General features: G+C 40.6%; 1 protein-coding gene across 2 annotated transcripts in view; it reads right to left on the minus strand.

The window, feature by feature from the left end:
* UBE3C (ubiquitin protein ligase E3C) overlaps positions 1 to 14,613 on the minus strand; it is a 121,229-nt gene that overhangs the window by 68,260 nt on the left and 38,356 nt on the right. For both annotated transcript variants that reach the window (XM_064367388.1, XM_064367418.1), the window contains exons 10-11: positions 12,093 to 12,280; positions 2,793 to 2,879 (exon numbers count right to left, since the gene is read on the minus strand). In XM_064367388.1, coding sequence (XP_064223458.1) covers positions 2,793 to 2,879; positions 12,093 to 12,280 — 275 coding nt within the window. The remainder of the gene's footprint in view (positions 1 to 2,792; positions 2,880 to 12,092; positions 12,281 to 14,613) is intronic.

Consider the following 14,613-nt stretch of genomic DNA (forward strand, 5'->3'; position numbering starts at 1 on the left):
AGGTCACAGTATCCAGTGTTTCTTAGGGCAGGACCAGAGAATCTGCATTTTAACAGCTCCCGTGATGATACTTCTGCCCACTAAAGGGGAAAGTCCTAGCAATGCGAGTCTTACTGCGAAACTATTTTTGACTTAAATTGAGTGCCAGTTTCAGAAAATCAGTAATTTCATTTTAAATTTTATTCCCGGTAGGAAATGTGAGACATATACAGATGGTGCCTGACTCACAATGGTTCAACTTAGGATTCTGCAACTTAATGATAGTCAAAGGCGATTCCCATTCTGCAGAGACCGTAAACCACTGTTTTTTCACTTTCAGTACAATATTCAATAAATTACATGAGACATTCAACACTTTATAAAATTGACCTTGTGTTCGATGATTTTGCCTATCTGTAGGCCACTGTACGTGTTTTGAGCACGTTTTAGCTAGGCTAGGATAAGCTGTGAGGCCTCAGTGGGCAAGGTGTCTTAAATGCATTTCAACTTGTGTTATTTTCAACTTAGAATGGGTTTATCAGGACACAGCCCCATTGTACCTCAAGGAGTATTTGTATTGAGAATGTATTAATACACTGTCAGTTTTCTGAAGGACTTCCTTTTAATAAATTAAACAAGTAAAAAGACATTCAAATTCTCAATTTACCAAACATAAAATAGTATTAATAATTTAATTAACAATATCCCACTTTTCTTTCACACACCATGACCCTATTTCCTTAGCAAGAGACAAATGCCATAAACAAATAAGCAATTATCGGGTAGAACCAGGACAATGTCTCTGTTGCTAAGCTGGGGCACTTATGGGTAAATGATAATTTCCTGTCCTAATGATTCTCAATATCCTTCTACCCAAAACAAACCTGTCACTAATGAAAGCCAAGGCTGGCATAGTCAGGAGCGGCTGAAACGCACCAAAAAAACACACCCAAAATCTTGTATTTTGGTTTAGAAATGAAAGAAAAGAATTTTTCAAGACAGTAAATCATCCTAGGAGTCTTTCATCTCTGCTTTAGCCACTCACTGCTGACACAGGATAGCTCACTTCACCTTTATGAGCTTCACCAGTCACAGCGGCAGCGTTAAAACCCCCTTTCCTCACTTAAGATTCAATACAAAACCATGAAAGTAATATGAAGTAGTACTACTGATACACTGACACTGCCCTTTGATTAGTATGAACTGTTCTGTCCAGATGATTCCAACACCAGTTCCATCATAAAGGGCTGACTGTGCTGGCTGAAAGGCACTAACATATGAGGATCTTTGGCTCCACATATTGCACGAGAAAGCTCAAAATCCAGAAATCTCAACACAAGAGTTTTCATCATCACTGCACACAGCAAGCAGACTGCAGATGAATGTGCGTTTATATTCTGGATATCTCACCCCAACCCATCAAAAATTATTTGTTCTAACTTCTTGTTCCTAAAAAAAGACCACTTTCTACACTCTTGCCCTACAACTGAGATGTGTCTTCCAACCACAGCATGTAGACAGTAATGGTGACTGCTATTATTGCCACTGTCATTAGCATGACATGCAGTTGCATCTTACAGTTCAGTCTCCAACTAACTGAATTACATACTTCATCTTTTCCTATTATAGTACAGGGGAAATTGGCTTACAATTTTTTTTTTTTTGAAAGGGAGTCTTGCTCTCGCCTAGGCTGAAGTACAGTGGCATGTTCTTGGCTCAATGCAACCTCTGCCTCCCAGGTTCAAGTAATTATCCTGTCTCAGCCTCCTGAGTACCTGGGATTACAGGCACGCCCCACCACGCCCAGCTAATTTTTGAATTTTTAGTAGAGACAGGGTTTCACCATGTTGAACAGGCTGGTTTTGAACTCCTGATCTCAAGTGATCCATCGGCCTTGGCCTCCCAAAGTGCTGGAATTACAGGTGTAAGCCACCGCGCCCAGCTAGCTTGGACCTCTGACAGAGGAAAAATTCAACAACAGAGTAATGGGCTAAGTCAGTTTACCATGAAAGATTTTAAGTATGAAATTCCTACCTATTACATATTCAATTAAATTATGTACGTGGAGCCGCGCATGGTGGCTCATGCTTGTAATCCTGACACTCTGGGAGGCCAAGGCGGGCGGATCATGAGGTTAGGAGTTCAAGACTAGCCTGACCAACATGGTAAAACCCTGTCTCTATTAAAAATAAATAAATAAATACACACACACACACGTATGCTAGGCATGGTTGCAGGTGCCTGTAATCCTAGCTACTCGGGAGGCTGAAGCAGGAGAATCACTTGAACCTGAGAGGCAGAGGTTGCAGTGAACCAAAATTGTGCCACTGCACTCCAGCCCGGGCAACAGAGCAATACACTGTAACAACAACAAAAAAATTTATGTCAAAGATACTGCTTTTTAAATTACATGATTCAAATACAGAAAATCAAATTATTTCAACAAATGTTTAAAAACCAATGTCTACATTGTTCTAATGCTTGTGGCAGTCTTAAATTTACCTCAAATCTGTATTGTCACTGTCAAAAGAATAGTAAAGTCACGTAGAACAAAGAAATTTCCAAATGTCTGCTTTTTAAAAAAAATGACTACAATATTTAAAGCAAACATACCTTCAGATAAAACCATACTCTGAATAATATATACAGATAAGTAACTGTAAGATTTGACACTGATTTTTCTTCTTGTGCAACTGAGACCACCTGGAATTTTTCTTCTAATTTGAAGTAAGCCCAGATTCTGGCAACATTTTTGACTAGGCAGCCACTCCCTGTGCCCTTGAGCTCAATTTGTAAGTCTGTGTAATACATACCCTGTGATCATCCGTGTTGTCATGGAAGATATCAGAAACCAAAGATGTCTCAGAAACCTGGCATTAAAGGCTAAACTGTAGAGAAGCCTAAAAAGGAACAGGGGCAAAACACAGAACAGTAAGCAATTAGTGACTCAAAACTATTTCCTTAAAAAAAAGGCATACATTGAAGATAAATGTACAATTTAGCAAATCTCTGTCCTAATACCACAAAAAGCTGCCTCAGACAACCAGCCATTTGATGAGGACACCGAGATACAGTTCCCAAAGGTGTCAATCTGCACTGTTACCAAGCTAGGAACGCCCTTCCCTGTGGCTGTGAGACCTACTCCAAAAGATAAAGAACTGTTTTCATGCACAAGTTGAGCCTGCTCCCCACCTGTTTCATAGTGTATTACTATAGCATACTATTATGTATTACTAGTGTTATTACTGCTTATACTTTTTGAGATGGGTTTTGCTCTGTTGCCCAGGCTGGACTGCAGGGGTGCAATCTTGGCTCACTGCAACCTCCACCTCCTGGGTTCAGGCAATTCTCCTACCTCAGCCTCGTACGTAGCTGGGATTACAGGCGCCCATCACCATGCCTGGTTAATTTTTATATTTTTAGTAGAGAAGGGGTTTCATCTCGCTGGCCAGGCTGGTCTTGAACTCCTGGCCTCAAGTGATCCACCCACCTCAGCATCCCAAAGTGCTGGGATTACAAGCATTAGCCACTGTACCTGGCCTACTTATATGTTTAAAATTTTTAAAATGTTTGGTGACTGACTCAAGTCACTTTTCTTGAAATACAAAAAATGTGCTGTCAACATCTCATAAAAAATCTAGGCTGGGTGTGGTGGCTCACTCCTATAATCCTAGCACTTTGGAAGACTGAGGCGGGCAGATCATGAGGTCAGGAAATCAAGACCACCCTGGCCAACATGGTGTAACCTCACCTCTACTAAAAATAAAAAAATTAGCTGTGCATGGTGGCATGCGCCTGTAATCCCAGCTACTTGAGAGGCTGAGACAGGAAAATTGCTTGAATCTGGAAGGCGGAGACTGCAGTGAGCCAAGATTGTGCCACTGCACTTCAGTCTAGCAACAGAGCAAGACTCCATCTCAAAAAATAAATAAATAAATAAATAAAAAATAAAAATCTAAAAAATGTACCTTGAAGATTTTAGGCCAGGCACAGTAGCTCATGCCTATAATCCCAACACTTTGAGAGGCTAACGGAGGCAGACTGCTTGAGCCCAGGAGTTTGAGACCAGACTGGGCAATGTGGTGAGTCCTCGTCTCTACGAAAAGTAAGCTGAGTGTGGAGGCATGTGCCTGTAGTCCCAGCTACTCATTAGGTTGAGGTAGGAGAATTGACAGAATCTGGGAGGTCGAGGCTATAGTGAGCTGAGATTGTATCGCTGCACTCCAGCCTGTGTGACAGAGTGAGATCCTATCTCAAAAAAATTAAAATTAAAATTAAAACAATTCCTCTATAATATTAGATTAAAAAGATGAACTTTGTGAATAATGTCTTGAGTGTTTAGCTATATGCTGCATACTGCATGTCTGTGACAGGAAAAACATTTTAGCCACAATGGTGTCATCAGCTAGCACTAACATTTTTTTTGAGAGGTCTTTCAAAATCCAATACAAACATCTCATATTTGATTGTTCGAGTAATTTCCTGCACTCAATCCAAAACATCAAATGCACTGTTCCATATTGGCACTTTCTGAGTACACCACAGGAATTATGGAGTATTGGTTAAAAAAAAAAACAAAAAAAAACTCCATTCTTATTTTAATGTAATACATTTTGAGATATCCAGATGGCAATAAGAGTACATCACTGAAAAAACAGTGGAGACATGAAAACAGCATGTGAAATTTCCCTACAATCAGAAACCTTAGGCTAGAAATAATCTATCAGATCATTTAGCCTAGCCATCTTTCCAATGTCACGTAGGCTAAAAGCAATGTTTGCATAAGAAAATGAAGGGGCAGCAATACATCTGTTCTAAGATCCTTTCAGCTCACAAGTACTATGGTTTTATGAAAACATACGTGATGTTTGTCAGTCACACAACATGACAAAGTGGGGACACACTGCATTCATTCCAGCAAGAATAGAAACTCAAATGGAGTCTCCAACAAGTATTATTTAAAAAAAAAAAAAACTATTGGAAAAATGAAAAATGGTAATAATACAAGTTAAAGGAGACCAATTAAGACATGTAATTAAGTATGCTGTCTATCATTAGTGATCAAATTTCCACTTAAAATTCACTCTCAAATATGGCCAGGGTGGTGGCACATGCCTGTAATCCCAGCACTTTGGGAGGCTGAGGTGAGTAGATCATTTGCGGTCAGGGGTTCGAGACCAGCCTGGTCAACATGGTGAAACCATGTCTCTACTAAAAATACCAAAATTAGCCAGGCGTGGTGGCACACGCCAGTATCCCAGCTGCTAGAAGACTGAAGCAGGAGAATCACTTGAACCCAGGAGGTGGAGGTTGCAGTGAGCTGAGACTGCGCCACTGCACTCCAGCCTGGGTGACAGAGCAAGACTGCCTCTCGAAAAATAATAATAAAAGAAAAAATCTCTGAAGGTTTGGGGCTCTACTTCTGAAAGGTAAAAAAGTGACATTCTTTTCCCGCACAACAGGATGGATTAAAAATTGCTCATTAGGCTTTATTTAGCTGTAACAATCCTATGAGTTAATCAGTAAAGAGCAATTTTCAATCCAGGCCATAAATTCAGGCCAGTTTTCCAAGGGGACTCTCTGAATTACAAAAGAGAACACAATGGAAGACACTGGCTCACACACACAGAGTCAAGACTGCTACCGCAAGGCATCCTCTGAGAATTTCGCTCTCAGTCAAGGTGTCATGGTAAAAGAAATACAACGAGACACCCAATGATTTACCTAACTCTTCTAGTACACAAGTACAAATGCAATAATTTGTGTTTTTCTGCTAACATTTTTCTTCTTAAAAAAATATTACTGGAGATTTCTAATACCACAAAAAGCAATAAAACAGATATATAATAATTCACATCAGATAATGCAAGATTCAAAATAAATTCCAAATGTCCTTAGTAATAAAAATTTTAAGGTACATTCCATCTTGAGACAAGCTGCTAAAAATTGTTCTTCACAAACTAACAGCTGAGAATAGAAGACGAGCTTTAGATGCTCAGATGTGTTAACATTCCAGTATTAAAACCACAACCAATTTAAACAGGCAGCCCCCTTTTACTGGTAATTGATTTTCTTTAATTCAAAGATTTACAGATTCAAAAAATATACTTTCCCTCATACTAGTTTAAATTAAAATGGGGGAAACTGGCATTCATTACCGCAAATGTCTTCTTTGATAACCCCTTCTCTTACTTTTTTTTAAGTTCATGTCTTTTGTTAACTCACACACAGTCACTTGTCTTCTGTTTGTTGAAGCAGTAAGTCAGACAATATTGGCCACAATACTATCTGTCAAAGTGGCCCGCCATAAACACTCCAGCACCACAGTCATCAGAAGGGCACTCTCAACGAAGGTGACTTAATTTTGCCATTCTCATCCACCTTACAATATTTCAGGAAGCCAGCTTAACCTTCTTTCTCTTGTGCTTATTCTTCTTGGGAGTAGTGTAAAACTTCCTCCTTAGCACCACCATGAATCTCAACACGGGATGAAGAACAGACTCCTTCTGAATGCTGTAGTCAGACAAAGCACGTCCATCTTCCAGTTGCTTGCCAGCAGAGATGAGTCTCTGATGATCAGGAGGAACTCCTTCCTTATCCTGGATCTTGGCCTTTACATTTTCTATGGTATCTGAGGGTTCAACCTTGAGGCTGATGATCTTCCCTGTAGGGTTTTTATGAAAATCTGCATTTTGGTGGAGGTCCCACCGCAGATGCTGGATCAAAAAGGAAGCCCCTTCTCTTACTATTTCTTAACACTATCTTAAAAGAAAACTTTAAAAATGTAGGAGGGATTTAGAATCACTTTGGTGGTATATGCTTCTTCCAGGTTTACTCATATTTTCCGTAAAGAAATTATTCACCAATGTTTTGAAAACTCTTTGAAGATTCAGAACTCACTACAAATTGTATTGCTAACGCTGACTAAGACAAGTCTACTTTATTAATTTGATATGTCTAACAAGAACTAATGGAAATTAGTTTATAATCTATGTATGACTTCAAAATAAATTTAATTTTAAGATCACTATGTGTTGAAATGTTTAAAAGCTCATCAACATGATTTTAACTTCATGAAACGGAATGCAAATTTTAACATGAATCAATAGCTGTTTAATTCTATTGATTATACTGAAAATATCACTGATAATGAAAGCAACCATGAAATCACAGGCAAATTCATTTATTTCTCTCCAGGTACATCCTGAGTTTTTTCTAAAATATTATAAAAACTTGTGGCTGGGCACGGTAGCTCATGCCTGTAATCCCAGCACTTTGGGATTCCGTCCACCGAGGCTGGTGGATCACTTGAGGTCAGGAGTTCGAGATCAGCCTGGCCAACATGGTGAAACCCTGTCTCTAAAAAAAAAAGGAAAAAAAAAACTTGTTTACAAACACATGAACAGTATATGTACCTCTCTCTAGAATTCTGCATATAATGAAAAACAAATCTGTATTTTTCTCCATTGAAGTCATCTGTGTAATCATTTTATCCCAAATTATTAAAGTATGAGATATGAAGTTATAAATCTCTCAGAGCTACAGAGCATTCATCATCACCAAATACATCACAGTTCTTGGAAAACACATGGGGGGCCGGGCGCAGTGGCTCGCACCCGCAATCCCAGCACTTTGGGAGGCTGAGTGCTGAGACAAGCAGACGGCTTGGGCCGAGGTGTTCGAGCAGCTTGGGCAACATGGCAAAAACCCCTTTCTACAAAAAATACAAAAAATTAGCCAGGTGTGGTGGCATACCCATAGTCCCAGTTACTCAACGGTACTGAGGTAGGAGGACCACCTAAGCCCGGGCAACAGAGGTTTCAATGAGTTGAGGTCACACCACAGCACTCCAGCTTGGGTGACAAAGTAAGACCTTGTCTCAAAAAAACAAAAACAAAAACAAAAATAAAGACAAAACAAACACTACACACACAGTCAGACACACAGAAGCAGCACTGCACTTCGAGGGCACATCACTGTTTAACTCACAGTAATTAATAACAGAAGACATAAATGAGCTGCCTCATTGTACTAGATTTTGGTCGAAAAATCAAGCATGTGTTGAAATAAAACTGGTGGTGCCTCATGGTTTATGTGAAGACTACAGGCAAATTATAACATCAACCTCCTTGACCCCTAAAACACTATCTTCAAGATTCTGCTTCCAAACTTTTCCGTCCATCAGTAGGTTAAAAGAGCCAAGGCGTCAAGAACAGGCCAGCCTAGACATGAACCGGAAGCAACTGGCATACGCAAAAGGCAAGGGCAGGGAACGCCGTGCGGGCATAAACAAGCGCAAGGTGATCAAGAAGTGCAAGCTAGGCCTTTTTGCCTCGTTTACGGTTGGAGAAAAGGCATTTTGTGCTAAAAATAAAGGTGAGAGGTAAACAAATACTTGATGAGAAGTAATACTGCACAAATCAATAATCTAGGGAATGTGAATTTGTTCCTAAAAGCAAAGGGCATCTACGCTTTTCAAGAGAATGCAACAAGCAGGGTTCTATTCTCCACCACTCAGGCTGGCAAACCATGACATAAAGAACACAGCTCTCAAGCACCACGGGGGGAGTGATCAAGCCGAAACCCTGGGCAGCACTGTCCACACGTGGCTTGGGTAGCTGAGGACCTGAGTCTGTGCTTGTATTTAATTCAGTGTGAAACACACATCACTGGTGGCTACCATGCAGGACACTGCAGCTTCAGGTTGCAGGTACAGACAACCAAGTAGATGACGGGGCTGTTCACCAAAATAGGGACAGAAAGAGGAGGCTCTTAAGAGGGAGAGATGTTGGACTCAACTTCAGTCCCTGGAAGGGGACAGAGGAGACATCCTGGGGACATCTCCCATTAAGCAGGTGTACTTGCATCTGGAGCTCCAGAAAGTTATTTAAACTAAAGACACAAACGTTGAGAGTCACTAGAACATAGCTGAAGCCACTTGTATGAGAGATATCACCCAGAGAACCAAATAAAGAACCAAAAAGCTGAGCCAGGTGCAGTGGCTCACGCCTGTAATCCCAGCACTTTGGGAGGCTGAGGTGGGCAGATCACCTGAGGTCAGGAATTCGATACCAGCCTGGCCAACATGGTGAAACCCTGTCTCTGCTAAAAATACAAAAATTAGTGGGGCATGGTGGCAGGTGCCTGTAATCCCAGCTACTTGAGAGGCTGAGGCACGAGAATCACTTGAATCCGGGAGGTGGAGGCTGCAGTGAGCCAAAACCAGGCCATTCCACTCCAGACTGGGCGACAAAGCAAGACTCTGTCTATAAAAAACAAAGCAAAACAAAAAAACAACTAAAAAATACAAAAAGTTTAGAAACACTGAAAAAGAGGGGGAAAGAAAAACCCACAAAGGAAACTGAGAAGCCCAAATAAAAGAAAAATCAAGCAAATATGGTGTCTGTGAAAGGAGCAGGTCAAAGAGGGTCAGGAAAAAGAAGGACGAAGAACATCAAATACACACAAAGGCCAGGAATGTCGTGGGGCTGAGCGGGGCAGCACAGGCCTCGTCTAAGCAGCATCATGAATGCAGTCAATGGAACACCGAAACCCCACGTACACCAGGATAAAAGCGGAACACTCTCTAAGAGGCTGCCTTTGGTATCTTCTTACTCGTCTGATACTGGAGTAGAGCCTTCATTTTTCCTCCTCTTATAATACAGCCAAAGAATATTTATTCACATTTAAAAATAGTGGCTATTAAAAATGTTAAATCCAAATTTCGAAGTGCAATGTTAATATAAAATTTCCTCTCAAAGAAGGAGCTGCCAATTCATTTAACAGTTAACCAATTTAAAAATAGTAAGTTATTCACCTAATCCAGAACTCAAAGTGATATAAAATAGTGTACTCAGAAGACCACTTGTGCTCCGCCTCAGCTTCCTCAGCATATTTGGACGTGACTGTTCAGTTTTATGAGTTTCTTGTATATGCTTCCAAGTTTCTTTATGCAGTATGAATATACATTTTTTCCTATCGTTCTCACAGAAGCAGCAGGTTCTTACTGATCCTGTTCTGCCCCTTCCTTGTTTTCTTGCACACATCTTGGAAATCTCTCCATGTCAGGGTACAAAGGCCTCCACATTCATTTCAACACCCTGACAATCAATGTTAAGCAGAAATTAAACGGCAAATCCTAACCTTGAAAATAAGAGGGACTAATATTAATCAGTGAGGGCTTGAGAATGAGTTATCAACCTGAGAATAGACTAAGCATCTTTTAAATACTTATTTAAAAAAATCAAAATTGAAAGCAGCTAAAATCTCTAACGGTTAAAGTAAGCCTACTTGCTCTTTCTAAATATTAGAACCTAATATGTTTAAGCCATAAATAAAATTCCTAGAGTAGTTTCTTAGAGGAAATAGGTGTTGTACTCATAAAATCAAGCCTACACAGAAAGTTCCTTCACCCATTAAACACCTTTTGGAAGCAGTTCTCTAGTAAACCTCAGACCAGTGCAGTGATGCATTTAAATCCAGCAATTACTACCCACAGCAATGGGCTGTGTGCTACAATAAAAGCAGGAATCCTGGTTCAGCCACTGCAATCCTCAGATCTCACATCCTGCTCTCATGCAATTAGCCAGCAAAGAGCTAATGACCTAATCTAGGAGCCACCGTTTCACTGACATCTACTTCCTCCGATGGTAATAAACACCAGTGAGTGAAGACAGCACCTCATTAGTTGGCTACATTAGTGTTTACAAGGCCATTTCAACCGATGGGTTCCTTACTTACAGTTCATTTCAAAGAATGCTTTCCTAACCAACAGACATCACTCTCTTCATGTGATGGGGTGGCATTTTATAAACACAAAGAGAATTCTGTAGGGTACCATGAATCAGTGTCAGACCTGCTCACTTACTGGCAGCTTGCCTGTGCAACATCAGTCCCTCGGGTCCTAGCAGAACTACTACATAGATTTTGCGCTGTATCCAATTGAGTATTTTTCTGTTAAATTCTCAAGAAACCACTAACGTATCACTCAAAACGGAGGGAAATAAAATAGTTCAAAATTACTATCACAATTATCTAAGCACAAATTGGCCATATCTTTAACTTGCAAGTTTTGTCTGAACCAAAAGTTTATTTCAAAGGCCAAAAAACAAAAATTTACTTTTAGTAATAAATTGTCAGGGACAATCTAATTAAAGGGTGCTACAAAGGCCCAGTGTGGTGGCTCACTGCTATAATCCGAGTACTTTGGGAGGCTGAGGCGAGAGGATCACTTGAGGCCTGGAGTTTGAGATAGTCTGGGCAACATAGTGAGACCCTGTCTCTATAAAAAAAATTGACCAGGTGTGGTGGTGCACGCCTATGGTCCCAGCTACTCAGAAGGCTGGGGTGGGAGGATCGCCTGAGCCCTAGAAGTGAAGGCTGCCGTGAGCTATGATCACACTACTGCACTCTGGGAAACAGTGAGATGATGATGTCTGAAGAAAAAAACAAAACAAAACCCCACAAAAAAGGGTACTATGAAAAAAGCCTAAAAAGATATGTAACACAGTGGTTCACTAATGCAGGTATGAGCCCAATCTTTCAAATGGGTGAATAAAGCCATATACCTAAGGTAGTAAAGGAAATATTACACACAGGGTACTTCAGAGGCTCACAGGCCAGGAAAAAATCTCAGTATTTGCTGGTTTAGAAAAGAAAAACACAAACTTTTTTTTTTGGAAACGGAGTCTTGGTCTGTTGTCTAGGTTGGAGTGCAATGGTGCAATCTCAGCTCACTGCAACCTCCGCCTCCCAAGTTCAAGTGATTCTCCTGTCTCAGCTTCCCGAATAGCTGGGATTACAGACATACCCCACCATGCCCAGCTAATTTTTGTATTATTTAGTAGAGACGGGGTTTTTCGTCATGTTGGCCAGGCTGGTCTCCAACTCCTGACCTCAGGTGATCCACCTGCCTCAGTCTCCCAAAGTGCTGGCATTACAGGCGTGAACCACCATGCCTGGCCACACCAACTATTTTTTATGAAACGCTTGGACAGTGTAATATCCTACATCATATTCTACCAGAAAAGAGCAGATAAGAGAGAGCCATTCCCAGGGAGGAAGGTATGTTCTCCAGCTGGCGCCACCTGGCACAGATGCCCACAGACACTCGCCTGACTTTGGGCACCATCATGCGGTGCTGCACCATCAGCGTGTGGCAGACGGAGGCCATGGTGGTGAAGACCTCCTCACTCGCAGAGTCCCTCCACACCAGGTTGAGCAGAGTGTTGGTCTGCTGCTTCGTGTCCAGCTTCTTCAGACATTCCTCTGTTATATACTGTACTGACAGTCTGCCATCCTCCTAGAACACATCAGAACAATCAATCTCCATAAACCTGCTTGACTGAACATCTTCTACACTACAAACATACACAAAATCACATTTTTCTTCAGGTGAAGAAAGACAGGCATCATCTCCAAATTATCCACATCACAATGAACCTAGTGTGAAATCCTCTAGGGATCCAGTCACCAGCAGGCGTCCATTTTGCCTAGCACAGTAACAAACTGTGAAGACTCAGTTTTAGCTTGACATAACAGTATTTTCAGTATTTACATTTCAAAATAATCTCATTTCCTATACTTTTTTAAAAACAAGTTGTACTAAGAAGACAAGCATACATAGTGAAATTATTATCATCTGATGGCATTTTCACTTTAATTTGGGATTCAAGTTTAAGCAAAATAAGTGAGAATATTAAATAATTTTTTTTTTCTTTTTTGAGACAGAGTCTCACTCTGTCGCCCAGGTTGGACTACAGTGGCACAATCTCAGCTCACTGCAACCTCCACCTCCCAGGTTCAAGCAATTCTCCTGCCTCAGCTTCCCAAGTAGCTGGGACCACAGTTACCCGCCTCCACGCATGGCTGACTTTTGTATTTTAGTAGAGAGAGGGTTTCACCATATTGGTCAGGCTGGTCTTGAACTCCTGACCTCAAGTGATCTACCTGCCTCAGCCTTCCAAAGTGCTGAGATAACAGGCATGAGCCACTGCTCCCAGCCTATTGAAGAATTTTTTTAAAATTAAAGGCTATACATAAGAAATCTATTTTATATCTTAATCTCTCCAGAAGATGTGATTCACTGAGTAAAACTCAAGCCAATCTATGCAATTTACTCATTTGGGGCAGTAAGCAAAGATGCATACTTTTTTCATAGATATGTGAATATATGAATATATATATGTGAATATGGATATATATGGGTATTTTGACTGTACTGTTTGGAAACTTGGATGAATACAATTTATGTAGCTTATAAATAATCTACCAACAAAACATTGCTTTATACATAAAAGCAGTAAATTCATCTGTCAAACTTGAATCTTTAACAAAAAGCTAATAAAAGGAGTGTCTGAATGAGAGAAGAATCCTAGCACTATTATTTTTGTAGTGCACAATTTTTTGTTTCCTTTTTTGAGACAGAGTCTTGCTCTGTTGCCAGGCGCCAGGCTGGAGTGCAGTGGCGCGATCTCGGCTCACTGCAACCTCCGCCTCCCAGATTCAAGCAATTCTCCTGCCTCAGCCTCCCGAGTAGCTGGGACTACAGGCGCGTGCCACCACAACCAGCTAATTTTTGCATTTTTTTAGTAGAGACAGGGTTTCACCATGTTGGCCAGGATGGTCTCAATCTCCTGACCTCGTGATCCACCCACCTCGACCTCCCAAAGTTGTGGGATTACAGGCGTGAGCCACCGCGCCCAGCTGTAGTGTACAATTTTAAAATAAATTATACATGAGCTATAAGTGAACAGATTATACAGAAACCTAAAGGCAAAAGAGCTTATCAAGGGTGAACCTTGACCCTGGAAAAATCTCATACAATCACATTAGGTTCTACATGATTAAGTGACGTGGGAAAGAAAAGGGAACACAGAAACATACATGTAAGAGACCTGGCAAGGAGAGAATGACTTGGAGTGAAACCTACAAGTGCCTGGTTCAAAACTGGGTCTGTAGTTCTCAGCCCAAATGTGGACACTACCCAGGGCAAAGAAGAATGAAGAGAATAAATGAAAAAAGGAAATTAAAGTATAAATTATACAAAGTCATATAATATGCAGACCTTGAAACTCTTATGTATTAAAAAAGAATTAAAATAAAGTGTAGTAATATTTTCTACAGTTGTAAAGAATTTTAAAAATCAAGCAACTGATCCCACTTCTTAAATGTTCAAAGTGTAAGCACAAGCAAGAGAGCCTGCACTTCCTTCCTGGTTCACGGGTCCTCGTGCTCTGCTTTCGTCATGTTTGCACACCCACAGTGAGGAAAAGCTCTGTCCTCTCTCTCGCTGAGAAAGCCCACAGCCCCATCTTCACATGAATACAAAATACGCTGTGTATAAATAAAGGTTCAATTTCACAGATTCTATGGAAGGTAACTATTTTAAAACTTTCTTCCAAAAACAAAAATTTTATCTACGTTCCACTACAGAACCCGCTCTTTTTTATAACCACACACAAAAATGAATACCTATTGGTGTACAGTCTGAACAGACACAACAGTTCCAGCACCCACGACCCACTATAAAAACGACTTCACCCCTTGGTAATCAGCCCGACTCTCAGTCATAAGCCCTGGCAGTATAATCTGTTCCTTTCTTCATCTTCTCTTATTTTTATTTTTTATAAAGCC

Source organism: Aotus nancymaae, unplaced genomic scaffold (genome assembly GCF_030222135.1).
Source record: "Aotus nancymaae isolate 86718 unplaced genomic scaffold, 86718_ANA_hifiasm-v0.15.2.pri h1tg000002l, whole genome shotgun sequence".
Lineage (NCBI taxonomy): Eukaryota > Metazoa > Chordata > Mammalia > Primates > Aotidae > Aotus > Aotus nancymaae.